The sequence below is a fragment of the Pseudopipra pipra genome, chromosome 3 (assembly GCF_036250125.1).
Source record: "Pseudopipra pipra isolate bDixPip1 chromosome 3, bDixPip1.hap1, whole genome shotgun sequence".
Taxonomy (NCBI): Eukaryota; Metazoa; Chordata; class Aves; order Passeriformes; family Pipridae; genus Pseudopipra; species Pseudopipra pipra.
Genome location: NC_087551.1, coordinates 55,265,688 through 55,283,130, shown reverse-complemented (window position 1 = coordinate 55,283,130; position 17,443 = coordinate 55,265,688). Strand labels below are relative to the sequence as shown.

The window sequence follows — 17,443 nt, the reverse complement described above, 5'->3', positions numbered from 1 at the left end:
AACAATGGCTGTAAACAAAAGTCAAGCTTTACCCATGTAAAATTATACAAAACAGAAAAAAAACCCTTCCCAGTTTACCTATGTCCCAATAATGGATAGAATTACTCAAGAGTAGGAACATGTGAAATGGATGACTTCCATGATGAGAAATGATGATGTACATATGCATTACCTCCATGCATTTGTGAGGAATTGCTAACCATTACAGGCCTGTTCTTCCCCATGTTACCCTACTCAGTTGAAACTGCTAGCTACCAGTTGTTGTACACACCTGGAAAAAGTTTATTCTTTTCTCCAAAACTCAGCTTTTACTGTGCAGTTTTGTGGAAATTGGAGTTCTTGCATTAAAGAGGGTGTACAACTGACTTACGTGCACCTGAACAGTGGCTTGAGCTTTGTTTTTTGAGCTTTGCCTGTTTCTCCCTACACCACCCCCTTCCCCCCTCCCCATTCTTCACATAACTGGGCCAGAAACGGACTAAAACGAGTAGAGAGGTCAAGGTAGCTGCTCAGTTTTTCGCACAAGTTCAGAGAAGCAAAAATATATGCAGAGGATCAACTATCTCATGGTAGACTTCCTGTGAAGTTTGTTCCATTCCTTTATAACAGCCTACCTTTCATAAAAAAAGTGAATTTATTGGTGTTTTTACAGGCAAGTAAGTTCAAAAACAGTGATGAGAAACAGCAAAACATCAGCATTTCCTGCTAGCCAGGGCTCCAGCAGAGTATGGCTCATTTTATGGCAGTCAGTTGTAAAGTCCAGCCCCACTGGCATGGCAATTGCTTAGGAGTTAATTGAGGTAGAGCTATAATCAGTCCCTTTTCTCCCAGTGCAACCCATTTCAGCAGTTCCTTGTAGCCAGCCAGCTTTACCTAAGATAGAAACATAGACTATAATTAGAACAATGCCTTTTCAAAGTGCATATAATTGCAATATGGACAAAATAAATATTGATCTATAGCTACCTTTCTAACCAATTATCCTTAAATGCCACTTACCAACCAAATGAGTGATAATTATTAAAGGTAATGGAAAAATACTTGCAATGTAGAAATGGAAGTACAAGTAATAAACCTAGTCATGTTGGGTCTTGAGAAGTACTTAGGGCTGTAGAAAGTAAACAAGCACCTTTCAGAAGTATTTGGGATGGGATTTAGGTCTAAGCAGGGATCTAGGTGCTACAGTACACCCGTATCACCTGTTTCTGAAATGCCTACTTCCCATGGTGGAACTTGTAGTCTTGAATGAGTATCACTGTTTCTTACAGAGTGCAGCCAGGTACCTCAAAAAAGCTGACCTGCATAACGCCCTCCCACTAAAAACACACAAATAGGTTTATGGTGACACTCCTTCTTAGGCAGCTGGTGGCATGCTGGAGCAGCTGAAGACCAGTCTCTACCACTGAGGAACAGTACTCTCTTGTGCACATGGAGTCTAGCTGCATCTCCAAAAGTCAAGATGCATCTCCATTACTTTTGAAATTACTCTTTCTTCCTTATCACAGAGCTATCTTGGCACCTATTAAGACTATTTTCATATGGAACTAGACCAGAAGCAGCTCTAATGCATTTCAGCAGCTAATGGACATGAAGTGCATGAGACCAGAACAGAGCTAAGCCAAAGTGAATTTCCCTCTTAAATGCATAGAGTTGATACCAACTTCTGCTTCCATTGGGACACACTTCTTTCTAGAGTAGGTGTGGCATCAGTGTCCTTAATTTCTGACCTCCACTTGGTGTAAGATGAACATCTAGGGTCACACTGACTTATTTTTAGCCTCCCTGGCCAACAGAAACCTCTGTGTGCATTCCCTCTGTGCAAGGCTTTAACTTGAAACAACTGCACCACTACAGCAACTCCAATATCACCAAAGTCACCAAAGTGAGGACAGCTACTTATAAAGCAAAGTCATGCCAAGTTAGAGTCTACACAGAAAACAGGAAAAGCAGCACAGTTTTTTCCCTGCGACTTGGCCTCTTCATGATTCTTAGTTTGCAAGCTAAAACATATCCCGGCAACATCTCAGTCTAACTTGGTTAGTTGGAGAAGAAACATCCCACTGGAACACTACAACAAGGAGGTCTGAGAACTAAAACAAATATTTTGCTGGATCTCTTCCAATGTACTCTGTCCTAAGAGCTATGCATTCCTAAAGATGCCAGAAACTTAAATAAACATGATGGAACATGACAAATCCTAGACGGAAGGGTACATGTATGTGTGTGTGTCTGTGCTGTCTTTTACCTGTGTTTCTCCAAGCTTAGCCTGTGGCTCACCAAGTTCCAGAATTCCAGAGACTGGCCAGTTAAGGAAGACAGCATTGACTGTCCCTTCTTTAGGGCTGAAAGTGTACCTGGTTGGAAATGGGGAACAGAAATGCATGTCAGTTTTTACATGTAAATTTTCTGAAGTGCTACATAAGAGTGTTTCAAGATTAGAAAAAGAGATTTGAAAAGTCAGCATTAGTTACATTTTCACACACATAACCATCTTTTCAGATGATTTATACCCTTTAATAAAGTACTGCTCCTTGAAAATGTGTTCCAACAAACTAGAGGTAATTAAAACTATTAACTGAATTCAGAGGTAAACATCTGTAGTTACTTTAGTACACATGTAACTCTCTGCTGCTCAGCCATATAGGAAGGAGATACTTGCAGAAGGGGAATCCTTAACAGAGAATTGTAGGTTATATTCAGAAAAACGTGCTAATTCACATCTATATACCAACATACAGACTAAAAAAAATTAACAAGTATGTGCAACAATAGACCTTCCACCTTGTATAGCTAGTTTTTGAAAATATTATTTTCAGCATATACTATCTGCACTATTGCCATTGGAAATCTTGTGGCATATCTCCGAAACATACCCCCCTCCTTCCTTCATTTAGTTACAACTTTTTATTGCTCTTGAAAGCCATTTTACTAAACAGTCAGCAGTTCACCATCTCCCGGCTAGAGCCAGATGGCCAAATTTTACTGGGAACAGGAGTAAAAAGGCCCACTGAGACAGAGAAGAGGGACAAGACCAAAACCCTGATGGATCATTAAGGCATTACAGCAGCTACAAGTCACAAAGGCTGAGGAGTCCAGAGACCGGCTGTATTTAGGGACCAAACAATTGCTGTTATTTTCCCATGCATTTTTACCTTAAAAAAATGCAGAATATGCTAGACTTGTTTCTAGTTTCTTCCTCTCCCTTTTTTCTCTTTAAACATCAAGTGACATCAAGTATTCCTTTCTACAGATAGACACTTCATAGCAATTTTATATTTACAGATTTGTATATTCTTTGTTTCTGTTGCCAACTACACTAAGAAGCACAAGATCACTAAGGAAATGTTTGCAGTCTTCCCTTCAGCCTCAGCATCATTCCCAAACTACAGTCTCTACCTACAGCTTTATACATACTTCTGTGTGCAGTTACTTAAACTGACAAAGGGATTAATTTCTTCACCACATACAAACTAAGACGGTGACTTCTGTAGCATCAAGTCATTAAGAATTTCAAAGTTTCACATACATTGGTGCTGCTTTACATTTTGATTCAGTAACCTTACCACACTTCTGGTGTGACCGAGTCGTTCTGTGCTCTCCATGGTTTTGTTCCATAGATGGCCTCTCCATTGACCTCCAGCCAAGCACCCATCTGCCTCAGGCGCTCCTCGAATATAACAGCGATGCGACCATCGTGAGTGGGCCCGATATTCATCAAGAGATTTCCCCCACAAGACACTGTTTCTACAAGTTGCTGAAATGTTTTTCAACACACAGAGCATATGATTACGACTAATGAAATCACACATCTGAAGTACTTTCTAAAGTCTGCCATGCTGCTTCAGAACTATGAACCAAATGAGTTATGTTACTGCTGCATGTTGAGACTTACGGGGGTCATCCCAACAGTCAAAATAAAATTTAAGCTCCAGTAAAACAAAGCTCTGATGACAAGCTTTACATCAGAAAAAAGCCCAAAATCTGTTCTTGCACTAATATATCTCACTGAATCTACATTAGAATCAGATCCTACACATTTTTAACATTTTGACTGCTGCAAGAATGTCATGAGGGTTTTACTGATAGAACAGACAGATGATTTCTTTGCACCAAAGTAGAGTAAGGTTAACAATTGCCACTTCATCTTTACTGAAGCTTAGAGAAGCAACTTCTTCTGTTCTTCCTCTGTTTGATGCTCTCCCTATTTTACAGACATATCTGTAAAACACCAGGAAGCCTTCTACAGAGTCTGTAAAATTTGTGTTCACATCCACACTGCCCTCCAGAGATCATGGACTGAGATGCACAAGTCAGAGAAACACAGCTGGAGACAAGCTGCTGAATGAATTCAAACCTTTTGCTTCTGAAAAGAGGTTACTTCAGTTTGTAATTGTCTTTTGCAAGGACAGTACTACAAGGTAAAATGCCTATGGAGTCATAAACTATCTGTAAAGGGGAAAAGATGTAGCCTTCAATCAGGAGAGTTCCTAACCAGGAGCTGTGAAACTGCAACTGTTTGCTTCTCATCAACTTAAAGGTGCAGTTACCAGAAAAACTTAATGGAAAAGGTAATTATGAGACTGTCCAGATCAATCCTCGGCCAGTTACTCATAGGGGACCTGGCTTCTAAGAAACTCACTGAATTTCTACTAGAAAAACCTTTCCCTTAGTAAGTTCTACAAAATTAGTAAGAATTACAAGGACATTCCATCCTGTCAGCGTTAGGCTGCAAATGAACAAAATGGTTTATTATTTCATCAACTCATTATTCAATTAAAAGAATACTTTTTAGATAGAGACAAGTACACGACAGAAATGTCACACTGCTTAATATAAAAACTAGGAGAGAGAATCGGAAGTTGCAGGCAACTCCTCTGCCCCACTGTACCTTCACCAAGTCCTCGATGGTGAGGTAGTCACTGAGCTGCGCATCCCTGCGGTACCCCCAGGACCTCCTGTCGATGGTCATACAGTTCTCCCACTTGTGAGGCAGGAGGTGACCGGGGTTGTACCGGTCACTGCAGGTGTAGTAGCCGCCGTGGGTGCAGATGCTGCCAACTCCCCAGCGGTCATTGGTTACAACTGTGTCTCGGACTGGGCTGGAAACAGAGAAATTTTATTATTTTTGTTCTGTAAAACACAGTCACAGCCAGCATAAACCCTTCCCACACACGCCCCTCCCAGACACTAACATTCTGGATGACTTCTGTACTACTCATTTACAGATTAAGTGCAATGTCAGGAATTCTATTCTCATCCTTTCCTAGTAAAAGGTCCAGATCGGTATTTCTTAAGAAATATGCTCCAGACTTTTGTAGGAGCTCTACCAGAAAACAACCTGCATTTCACATCCAGTGCCAGATGTTCAGTCTACAATGAAAACAATGTACCCATATTCTCAAATTGTCCTTCCATTCTGTTCCTGTGCAGCAGAAAATATTTAGGAAAGGCTGTGATTAGGCAGAGTAGCCAATACCACCTTAACTGATTAATTTGCAAATGTGTTTCAAAAATATGTAACAGTCTTTTTCTAAAGCAAGCTTTGATAATTCTAGGGAAGATCTGAATTCTGTATTTCAGGAAAACGAATATTTTGTTAAGTCCTCTAAAGTAGAGGTAACAGGTTCCATAAAATAAAGTGAAACAAACTAGACAGAGAGCAGAATTTTAGATAGGGTGCTAAGGCAGTATCATTTTGTACCTGTCATTATACAGCCAAGCCAAGAAACCAGTGCTGTTCCAGTAAGTATCTGGAGCATTTCCATTCCCATCAGACCAAATTATTTCTGGCTGGTACTTGGTCACAATTTCATAGAGTTCTGGTAATGATTTACTGGTTGGAAACTTTCTTGTCTTAAAGACATTAGTGGCATCCTCAAGGAAGAGAGGATTAAACCATTCAAACAGGGAATGGTATAACCCAAAATGCAAGTCAGTCCTGTTTCTAACAGATGCTGCTAGTTCAGCAACAAGATCCCGCTTCGGTCCCACATCAACAGCATTCCAGTTCCAAGAATATTTGGACCCCCACAAAGTAAAGCCTGAAAAGAGAAAAATCGAAGGATAAGAAAGAGAAGAAGAAGAGGGGAAGTTATAGTTCCTCTTTCTGGAAAGTGGTTTGGAAGTGTGTTGCAAAAAATAATAAAAATTATATTTGTAATAATATTGTTATTGTGGTATAAACTCTGCCTATCATTGTGCATAAACAGATTATAATAGTCATAACATCAGAATACCATGCCAGATATGTTTATGTATTTTTCTATACATACACATATCCTAAGCAGTTCTGTACTGCTTAGGATAATTATTCCCTCTCTTTAGTTATTCACTTCATTCATATGTCCCAATTAAATTAACTAGATGATCTTTAAGGCCCCTTCCAACACAAACTATTCTATAATTCTATTAAATTAACCAAAAATACAGCAGCTTTTGAGGCATATACGTTTTTGAAGAAAGTATCAATGTGAACTGTAAATACACAACTACTGGAAGATAAAACTCTCAGCTGCAGCAAGCACAAGCTATCATTTGCATTCAAAGACTCTTCTCTCCTCTGTTTCCCTCTTATGCAAATGTTCACTTTTCATTTGTCTTGGTATTTATAGCAGCTCAATCAACTACTCAGTACATGTATATAAGCAGAGTGCAAAAACTCCTGAAACAGATTTTAAAATATCAACATTAAATATCAGGAGTCAGGAGGGATTTGACATTTCAGACATCCAGCAATCCTAGCACAAGCACTTAAAATACTACTGCACTGCAGACTCAGACCACTGCCAGACAAGCTCTCATCTTCAAACTGCTTTAGACTCACAGCCTAATAAATCTTGTGACATTTTTGTGAACTGAATATACACAATTGTATCGACTAGACAAACAAGCTAAAAATTCATGCCCAAGGCTACAGGACAGACTAAACAAATCACTATTCTTTTGAAGATTCTTGTGAATTTCACCACAGGCATCATCAAAATCAAAATTTATGTGTATCAGAGCTGAGATAAAAATTTACAAGTCACAAGTTGCCAGTCTTGAACCCACATCTCCCCAAAGACCAAGAACATTCATTAGCTGTACTTGTCATATTGCATCCTATTATACTTTATTTGATACCAGATTTCCTTCCAGCCACTTTCTTTTTCTTTATTTTTCTCTGCAAAGCATCTTACAACTACAGTGCTAAAAATCAATTGTCCCTGTAAAGTTACAGACCCGGTTCAAGGTTTTGGCTTCTATGAGCTACATCAGGAAAAGCTATATGTTGTGAACCTTCCTAACTCTGAAGTTGACTCCCAGAACATACCCCTAAATTCCTTACAGAAACCTACAGAGCTCGTTAAGTGCCTGCATACAGCAGCTCTCCATATGTTAAAGAGTGCAGAATTCACTTTTATGGTTCTTTCAGCAATAAATTGCACTATGGCTACTGCAGGAAGCTCAGCTGCCACCACCACTTCAGGCTGTCTTACCTACAGCAAGAAAACAGTGGCACAATTTATTGTTCCTCCTATGCAAGCTCCATGACCTCAGCTTCCGTGTAAGAGTCCGGAAAACGACTGCACATTTCTTGGGTAGTTTTTTTTCCTTTTTGGCTGCAGTAGGACAGGTAAGCCTGCCTGACTTTCTCTATCTATCTTAGCAAGCAGGAAAGTCACCTGCTTTTTTCTTCTGTTGACAGAAATGCAACAATTACTAACATCCACAAAGCTTCCACTTACCTTCATGATGTTTTGAAGTTAAGACAACATATTTTGCACCTGAAGCCTTCAGAATATCTGCCCACTGGTTAGGATCAAAGAATTCTGCTGTAAACAGTGGCCCAAAATCTTCATAACGGAAGCCAGGTGGGTAATTGGCCTCCATAAATTTCACATAGGGCTCTCTCTTTTCCTTCTGCCAGTACCACCTACAAAATACAGAACAAAACATGTCTGCTAATGTATTTTTAGACAAAGAAAAGAAAGTTGAAATCATCAGCTGCTATTTGAGTTAACACTGAAAGGCAGAGGCATTGGAAGTACACGACACTAGCAATAGGACAAAATTGCTCCAGAACAGTATTAATTACCAAAGATTTGCTTTTCTCTATCCTATTTGTTCATGCTCTACATCTTCGAAGCACTCCACTTTGAAAAGGTCCCAGGATTTCATTTGAAGCAATGAAAAAAGCGGCTGCACTTTGAGAATGGAAAAATGACAGTCTTGATCAGTACCCAAATCCCAAAACCATACTAGAGAGCATGCACAGACAGACTGTGTAAACAGCCCATGTGGCATGAGAAATGCCCTTTTTCTGAAAAAATACGACTCATCCTCCTCAGGTCTCACACCTCAGCCATCAGGCACCTCTGCTCTGCCACCCACATTGCAATTCCTCCCACCTACAAACATGTGGACCAGCAGCTTTACCTTTCTGACAGTCCCATGTGGACCAGCAGCTTTACCTTTCTGACAGTCCCAAGTCCTCTAAACCAAATGCAGTTGATTGACCAGATGCCCACAGTCCCAGGGCAGGAGAGAGCTGTGACCAGTGTGCTACAGCCACTGCACAGGTGAGGCTCTGAACCAAAGGCACCCTACTAGAAGCCATGTCCTGCAACAAAAACCTGACACACACTTAAAAATGCACCTCTGTCACAGTCTCTGACATGCAGGCACACGTCCACCTACCAGGGCACTTGGATTTAGCAACTAGAAGGAAAAATAAGCTGATGATCTCTTTTTGCCTTCCATCTGGCAAAACCAGGGACAGTTTCTATCCTGTGCTTCCCCAAGACAGTGACTGGTATTGTCTCTATTCCAACAGGGCTAGTCCACAGCAGGGCTTGGAGCTCTGCTCTGTGTTCAAGGTTGGTCTCTTGCCCTCATCATGAGCAGAGACCATATATCACCAATAGAGCAATATTTATTTTCAACTTGCTCCCTTCCCTACTGAGCAATGAAAGAGGAGCTTCAGAAACACCACACAACAGTCCTTACTGCATAAACAGCCTTACTGCCTTCTAACAACAACATACCATGTGACTGCTAATACATACAGAGAAAAGGGTCTGGAACCATTCACCTTTCTGTGAATGAAGCCAAGCAGCAAAGATCCTGTTCTAGCCAGAACATACATGAAAACAGATAGTAAGTGAAGGAATAAAACAGGCCAGAATCTAAATGTTTGAAGTATGTTTCTCTCTCCTATCATGAGCTGGACTCTGACCTCAGTTCTTTAAGACATAGTAACTGTCTAGATATTGTTGTAACCTTCCCAGACTTCATCATAAACTGACACAACCCCTGACAGCCAACAGGGAAAAAAAAACTCAGAAGAAAGAGGCCAAGACAGCTTTTCTCACTGAAAGAATGGAGGGGTAAAGGCAGGGGAAGAGGGGAAGGAATACGAGGCAAAGGGAAAATAACCAAACAAAAACAAATGAACACCCCCCAAAAAAAAAAACCCAACTGACCTCTGATTTCAAAGTATGTAATTGCATAAATAAACGGTAACATCCTTGCTTCTCTTCCTTTGTCACGTGGTTTGCTAACATGAGCACTTCGATGCTGACATGATTAGATTCTAGAAACATCCTTACCAAGGCCATGCAGCTGCTAACAAAGGACCTCAGTCGTCTGACTGCACATGCTGCTAGAAGGCCTGAAGCAGCTCTACACCCACACGTGCCTAAGGATCAGAGACTCCGGGAATATAAAAAGCAACTTCATCAACTACATTAGAGAGTTCTGAGGTCTTTTTAGAACAACAACGAAGACCAAATGCTTGATCCTGAATCTGTGCACCACTATCAGATCACTGCACTCAGACTGAGGCTTGAACCCAAACCTGGCTCTATCACCCCCCCCAAAAAGTAATTTATTAGTAAATGGAGTCTACCTTAAAAAACTGCTGAAATCCTTGAATATAACTCTGAACAAACCAAATATTGTCAGAAAACAGTTGTTTGTTTAGATCTATATTGGTTTGTTTTGTGAATATTGCATTTAAGGTTCACCACAGCTCTGCCACAGAGCTGCTATCTTCATATTTTAAATGATAATGTGACTCACTTGAAGTCACACAGGAAGTACTTGGTAGAGCATGGAAAGATGAGAGCAGAAATATGCTTACAGCCAAAGGACCTGAACCAGTGAACACTCACAAAACAAAGGTTTTACTGAGCCTCTGAACTAAAATTACTTAAAGGATCAGAGCCTTGGACTCTTTTAAGTGGAAAGCAGTCCTGAACAATAGTAATAATAAAGGAGAAGAAAACCATCAACAGCACAAAATGTGCACAAGAAAACGGCAGGCTCCTTGCTAAGTAAGGGCAGCAATGGGCTCCTGCACTCCCTGCAGTGCTCCAGCAGCTGTACCAGGCTGTTCCAGGGGATGGGAGATCCTCAACGCCTGTTCCCACAGGGTAGAACCCCTTCATCCATCCCTTCAAGGTGGTCCTGGAGAGATCTCCTGCCACTTAACCAACCACCTCTTTCACCAACAGCAAATCACATCTCTCAGCTCTGTGAGATCTCTCCTTAATTCAGTTTCGTCAGTCAAAGTGTTCAAGTTTCAGGTCGGAGCAGGCAGATGGTCAGACACACCAGAAACACATCAAACTGTGCTTCCTTCGAAAAGGCGCCATGGAGTTCTTGGCCTTGGCCGGACACAAACCTCTTCCCACACACCTGAGCTCCAGGGTCAGCCTGCAGAGGGGCTCTAACCCAAACCTCCGCTGTACCGGGGTGGACACACCCATCCCCGCCTGCCCTAGGAGCTGCTTTCCAAGCAAACCCCTCGGACCGCTGGTACGACCCGTCCGCGGCAGCTGTTCCGGTGCGACCGGACACCGCTGGCCGCAGCTCACCAGAACCACTCGCTGCCGAAGCTGGGCACCGAGAACACGCCCCAGTGGATGAAGACGCCGAACTTCGCCTCGTCAAACCAGGCGGGCAGCGGCCGGGCGTCCAGCGAGCCCCAGGTGGGCTCGTAGCGGGGCCGCGCCGGCAGGAGCGCGGGCAGCCCCAGCAGCAGCAGCGGCGGCAGCAGCGCGGCGGGGCCGGGCTCCCGCGACATGGCGGAGGCGCGGCCGCGGGAAAAAGGCGGCTCCGCAGGGCGGGGGTCGCGGCGCTGCTCGGCCGGGCCGGGCCGGGCCGGTGGAAGGGGGACACGGGCGGGGCTAGGCGGGCTGTCCCCGCCCCAGCGTCCGCCCCGCCGGGCCCGTGGCCCGCCGGCCGGAGTGCAGCCGGTCCGCACGGCCCCGGGTGCCGGGCCCTGGTTGCGCCCCGCCCGGCGCTCAGCCGGCACCGCCGCCCCTGTGCGCCTCCCTCTCCCTGCCCGCCGCCCGGGGTCTTGTCCCCATCGGTGCCGCTTTATCTGCCTGCTCGATCACAGACTGCCCTCTGGATTTAATAGTTTTAAGCAAATGAAGTAACTGGCTTCTGCCTCGGCCGACATCCCGCCGTACTTCCCTCGGGCCCCCGCGGCTCCTCCCCTGGGAGCACCGGCCTCCCCGCAGCGCTCGCTCGAAAGCTCCTGCCGGGGCCTGTTGGATCTACAGCCGGATCCAGGGCTGAGCCTTGGATCTGCAGCCAGAGTCTGCTCCAAAGGCGGCCTCGGCAGCTTGCTGGTTTTGCCCTTCCCGCCTGCTTCCGTCCACAGGCTCAGCTTCCCTGCCCTTCCCAGGAAGGACAGCGTGTAGCGTTCATCGCTCTGCAGCTCCTTCCAGCCGACTTGTACATGGTGGCTTCCAGGGTAGAGAGGTGCCTCAAAGCCTCTCAAGGAGATATTTCTTTGATCATTAGAATGGCCTGTGCTGAAGTGGTCTCGATTCAGTAGATGAAATTTGGCGTTTGTGATGTGGATAACGGGTGGCAGGCATGTACGTTAAAATTTCCAGCAAATTTGTTGCCAGGGCTGGTGCTCGTCCAGTCTTTCCTCATGCCCGAATTCTGTATTTTTGCTTCAACCCCTAGACATCATGGGACAGCCTTTGTAAAATAATTTGGTTTAATCAGCAAATACAAATGGAAATGTCTTTGGCAATGTCATCAGAATAGTTGAAAATGAATGACGAGGCAACTGAATTAATCTCTCTCCAGCTGAGAAGAATGTATACTTTACTGCTGTTCTATGGAAACAGAGCTTCAGTTTCCAGAGCTATTAACCACAGTTGTTATATCTAATTCAAAAAATGTTTAAAGGGCTGTGAAAATAGGATGTGTATGATTTTGTAATATTTTCATTTATATACATTGATGAATATATTAAGTTACAGGCAAGTAAAAACCATTGTGACTTCCATGGTATTATTCTTTCTGACTGACTGTTCACATTTCTCTGATTTACAAAAGCACTTTGATATTACAATAGGAGCCTCTTCATATCTCTTTTACATTCAACGTTGACCGACTTTATGTCTTCTTTTGCCTTCACCCTTTTAGATGTCACTTTGCTCCTCGAATCTTTAGATGCCTTGACCACTTGCTAGGGTACCTTTTCTAGTTTATCTTTCTGTTTCTTCATGTTCTCCTTTTTGATCACACCAAGGGATTGCAGACACTGAGCACCTCCTTAATGTGGGAATTTTCAAACATACATTCTGAATAGCACAATAAAGTTACAGGTGCTCAAAATGTTTGGAAGGAAAAATTATTTAAAAAAAAGCTCAAGTGTCTGACCCAAAGCTCACTGACCTGCCATCAACTTCGATGAGGTTTGGAGCAGGAACTGTATATTTCAATAGTGAAGTTAATCACATCTTTTAAACTTAAAAAAAAAATAAATGTGGAAAACAGTAAATAGCAGCCGTGAGTACACTTCTAATTAAGGCTTAAACAGGTTCAGAAAATGTCATTAGCCCACACATGCCCAGCCACTGAAATCTCCAGTTGAGGGAAAGTCCTCAGTGTACAATCACATCTGTAATGATGCAAGCTGCACAGGGTAAATAATAAAAATAGCACATTGTAAGATTTCGTGAATAACACAAGACTGGTGTCAGCAGCTGCAAAAAGCTCTCTAAGCCTGGGTACAGTGTGCCTGCCTGTGTGACGCTGGAGCCTCTGGGCTCCCATGGGAGCGTCTGTAAGCAGGGAGCTCACTGCTGTGCCCTTCCAGGAGAAGCCCCTGCCTCTCCCTCTCATAGCACAGTCCTGCTGGGAAAGGTCTGTGGCTGAGGAAGGAGCAGGCTGGTCTGTCAGCAGAGGGAAGGAGAGGGAATAATGAAGGCAATTCTCTGGGAGATGCTGAGCAGAAGAGACCTTTTGACCTGACTAATGGCTGACATACGAGACTCCTGTACTGGATCGATTGCTTGGACAAAGGGAAGGGTGCCTGCATCGTGTGACTGCTGGGAAGACTGCAAACCACTGTGCCTGGGGAGCTGTGTGAGACTCGTCATTGAGAGGAAGGCACTTGCTTGCCTGGGTGGAAGCAGAAACCAGAAACTGAATTTCACATGGACACGTTTCAGACTTGATAGATTTTGATTCAGACTTGGGGAGTGGCAGTTGGTAGTTGTGGAAGTTTAATACAGCCTGAATGCAACTTTCATGTTAGATAGCTGGATGATGCAGCACTGGATGCGTTAAAAATATGGGGTGCAGTCCTGTCTGTCTTTGCCATTGTGGCTTCAGGACAGCAAGGATTTTATTCAAGGTAGAATATAATATGATTTACCTGTAAAAAGCAGTATAAACATTAAATATCCTTTTAAAGATGCATCTTGTTGTAAAAGTGTTTCTGTAAAATACCAGAAAATGAAAGCACAGAACTTGATTTTGCTTCTGCTTAAGTCTGTGTGACTGATTTGAAAGGCAGGAGAGTACCTTCCTCCATGAGTTAGTGGAGTAAAGCCTCTTGCGTGCAACCCAATCTTTAAGAAAGACGGGGGAGATATTTGACTCATCGCTCTCCTCGCTCTTTTGCAGGGGTGCGATGCCTTGTGCAACCTCCTGGTTTTGCGGGGGGAGGGGGGAGGGCACCCTATTACACAAAACAGAACTGGCAATGTGGTTTGCTTGGCTCTTTTTAACTGACTCTCTTTTTTTTTTTTTTCCCCGAGAGTTGGAAATGACGGGAGCGAGGAGCATGAAGACACCCCGGGGAATGGGGGCATCTGCGCACCTACGCCTCCACTTCGCTTTGCTCCTGTGCAAACACAAATTTTATGTTCCCAGAGACCCAAAAGGTCGACGGCGTCCCTGCGGGGCGGTCAGAGGAGGGAGGCGGCTCTTCCTCTACAAACTTTCCCTGTCCCCTCCCTCGCCGCCTCTCTCTCTCCTCTTCTCTCCTCCCTGCAACTCTCCGCTCCCGGTCGGCGATGGCTGACAGGCCGGGGAGCAACGGGGCAGCACTGCTGCCCGTCTGGTCCTTGCCCGGTCCCCGCGGCCGCTCCCAAAGCGACATCTCCTCCTTCTCCTCCTCCCGGAGAACCTGTCTGCTGCGGTCCATCGTGGGCGGCTCAGGTAAGGGGGAGGGAGGGAGGGAGAGACCTCCGAGCCGAGCTGAACTAAAGAATTTGGGAAAAAACATCCTCCTCCACACCCTGCCCAGCTCTCCCAGACCCAGGACACGGTGGCCAAAGTGTGCGACTCTGGTTTACGTGCTTAATCTACTCCTTAAGATGATGTTCGGAAAGTTCCTGGCTTATCATACCCGTGTTCTCACACCTAAATGAATCCTGGTAACGCCTTGGGTACCCACCTGTTTGACAAAGCATCTTTGACTGCAAGGGCAGAAAAGTTCCAGGAAAGCTTCTGGGTATATTGCCAAGACATCAAAACTTCTCATCCCGCTGCTTCACACATTACATTTCAGCTGCATGTTAGAATTTTACCCCATGCACTTTTATCTGTTTCTTGATTTTCATTAGTAGGTGAGGCAAAAAAAAATGTGTCAGTATTCCACCGTCTTCCTTTGGGAGGTAACCAAGTGCCCATGGGATGATATGGGGGTGGAAGCTGGACCTTTGGGACAGAGTAGGCTTCCTGCAGGATTCAGAGTAGCTTTGCTGTGTTAAATGAGAGGAATTGAGGACCCTAGTTTACAGTGCAGATATTGGAAAGTGGTCAAAGTCCCTGGGCTGTTTTTTACTCAGTCTGTTTCCTGAGGTAAGGCATTAAGGAAAATGAAATTCTGGTCTCCATAGGGCTGAGTACATTTTGAAAATGTGTGCTTGCCTGGTTGCAAATCAACCCTGTATTGACTGGAACGAGGATGTAGGCATATACATCCCTGGTGATGTAGGTACTTTGGATGCACTCTCACACTACTGCACAGAACTACACCACCATCAGGGAAGCTCCAGAATGCACTGAGAGACTTCTGCTGCTGCAGCACAAATAAGGCACTGCAGTGCATGTTTGAGTCTAAAATGGACCACAATGTCCTCTTATGTTTGCTCCTCAGGGACTCTTAAGATAAAGCAGACCATGTGCTTGGGGAGGCTCAAGTATACAGGCTATGCCTGCCTGATGAGGAGAGTGGGAGTGAAAACTTGCTTAGTCACATAGGAGCAAGTAGATTCAACTTGTGGGGCCAGAGGCTGCAAGCAAAAACAACTCTGTGTGCCAGTTTCTGTATAATTTTTTGCTCTACCTTTTTCTGTGTCTACTTAAAAGTTAGTCCAGTGAAGGACATTTGGGACACAGGGAGGAGGGAGGAGATTCCAGTGACTTGTCCAAATCAGAAAGGGCTACTTTTTGGTGTAAGGTGTATTTCAGCACTGCCTGGAATAATATTGCGTGAACAACGCCCTATGACTTGATGTGTACACCCCTGGATCCAGAGGGATTGACACAGAAGGATTGTCACAGAGGTTGACAGGATTGAGACCATATCAATGTTATACTATGTTTTTTGTTGGCTTAACTACAAAGACTGCTAACAATGAGCTGGGTTCATTATGAGAAACTGGCAAATCCAATGGAAGTAAAATGATGGTGTTTTCAAAGATGTGTTGTTATTTGTAGTTTCTTACACACAACATTTAGGCCTCCCTGTTGCCCTTCTTGGTTTTTGAGGATTTGTCACTTCCTGCCAGTAAGTGACAAATGCTGCTTTCTCTGGTTTTTATTTTTTTAACGTATTTTCTTTCATTCTGTATTTTCTCCATTGCTGCTTCCTGTATCTTTTTCCAGCTGCTCATTGGATGCAGCAAAAACATATTCTGCCACACAAGTGTTGATTCCCTCTTTAAAAAGGAAAGTATGCATTAAAGATGCAAAGCTGTTTAATTTTTAATGTGGTGGTTAGAGAATTGGTTTTATACTGAGGTGCCATTAAAATAACCTGCTTTTTCATTCCCCCAGTAACCTAGAGAACAACTGTAATGGGGATGGAAATGTGAAGCATTTAGAGAAACAAAAAGAGGCAGTATTTTTTTTCTTCTACTTTTTTCTCTAACCATACCATTTGATTAAAGCAGATCACTCATTTACATCAGATGTTACCTGTGCTCCAGCTGCTGCATTTATAGAACAATTTGCATTTTAAATAACCTGCAAAATGTTTGCTTGCCGCCTGTTCCTGGGCTGAATCACTTGCAACTGTTGAAGTCACAAGTTGCAGTTTCTGTTGCATATTTGTCTTCATTTTCTAGATCCTGACACCAGTTCTGCTGAGAAGACGTTGTTTCCTCTCACACCATCAGTGATAGGTTGCTACCCCATAGGTGGTTCACACTGTCATTTATTTTACCACCTCCTAATTCACCATTCTCAATGCAGGATCTGTGAAGAGGCAATATTTTTAGAGACTCTTCTAGCTAACAGAAATATAATAGATTTTTTAAAGCAACTTTGGCAGCAGCTCATAAAATTCATCTGTTTGTTATTCTAGGTCAGTACTATATGTATCTTGATAGTGCAGTGAGGCTGGTCAGGTGGTCCCCACGTTTATGCTGTCTGTGCTTTCTTACCACCAGTTCTTCTTCTGCTATTCTTACACATTGACACAAGCAACTTCCTGGTATCACTTTACAGCATCTCATTTCATTAGCTGCCATCAAGTATGTGAGGAAATATATTTTCAGGATTTTCTTCTTAAATCTGGCCTTTTCTTTTAGTGTTAGTCGTAGAAGATTACTTAATTTCTCTCTCTGGGCTCTCACCTTAGCCGTTATTTTGTGAGAGCTTTACCTTCCAACTCTTTTTATTTCTCGTAACCCCTAGGAAGAATAAGGTGAACCTCATCATGAGTAAAAGTGGCATGACCTGGAATTTTGATTTAGACCCTGAAAAAGTGCAATGTCAGCAAAGTTCAGAGGCAGCATACCTCTAGTTTGTTGTGGTGGGCATAGCCTGTGCATCACTTCGACGTCGTGGTACGCCCCACCTGACAACTGGCTGGTTTGCTAGAGCATCTAAAGGAGACTGGTGAAGAAAAACTTACTCTCCTAAATTTCAGAGCAACACCAGAGGCACTTGAAGAAAGCTGCTTGAATTACAT

General features: G+C 43.6%; 2 protein-coding genes across 5 annotated transcripts in view; one reads left to right on the top strand and one right to left on the bottom strand.

Annotated features, from left to right (window-relative positions):
• Nucleotides 1–615: 615 nt before the first annotated feature.
• Nucleotides 616–11,868, bottom strand: FUCA2 (alpha-L-fucosidase 2). 2 transcript variants are annotated; one of them, XM_064649284.1, is made up of 7 exons: nt 10,860–11,868; nt 7,728–7,915; nt 5,702–6,041; nt 4,889–5,099; nt 3,564–3,754; nt 2,246–2,354; nt 616–873 (listed from the first exon to the last, which is right to left on the bottom strand). In XM_064649284.1, the coding sequence occupies exons 1-7, from the start codon at nt 11,066–11,068 to the stop codon at nt 733–735; spliced, it is 1,389 nt and encodes a 462-aa protein (XP_064505354.1). In that variant the 5' UTR covers nt 11,069–11,868; the 3' UTR covers nt 616–732. The 2 variants fall into 2 exon arrangements, with proteins under 2 accessions (XP_064505354.1, XP_064505355.1); XM_064649285.1 differs by having other exon boundaries at nt 10,681–10,967.
• Nucleotides 11,869–14,199: 2,331 nt separating this feature from the next.
• The window catches only part of PHACTR2 (phosphatase and actin regulator 2), a 133,674-nt gene continuing 130,430 nt past the window's right edge, over nt 14,200–17,443 (top strand). The window contains exon 1 of one of the 3 annotated variants that reach the window (XR_010429206.1): nt 14,200–14,460. Coding sequence is in view for 2 of the 3 variants with exons in the window: in XM_064649280.1 (XP_064505350.1) it covers nt 14,316–14,460 (145 nt within the window). In the remaining variant the exon portion in view is untranslated. The remainder of the gene's footprint in view (nt 14,461–17,443) is intronic. The other 2 variants (XM_064649280.1, XM_064649281.1) reach the window with 2 other exon arrangements.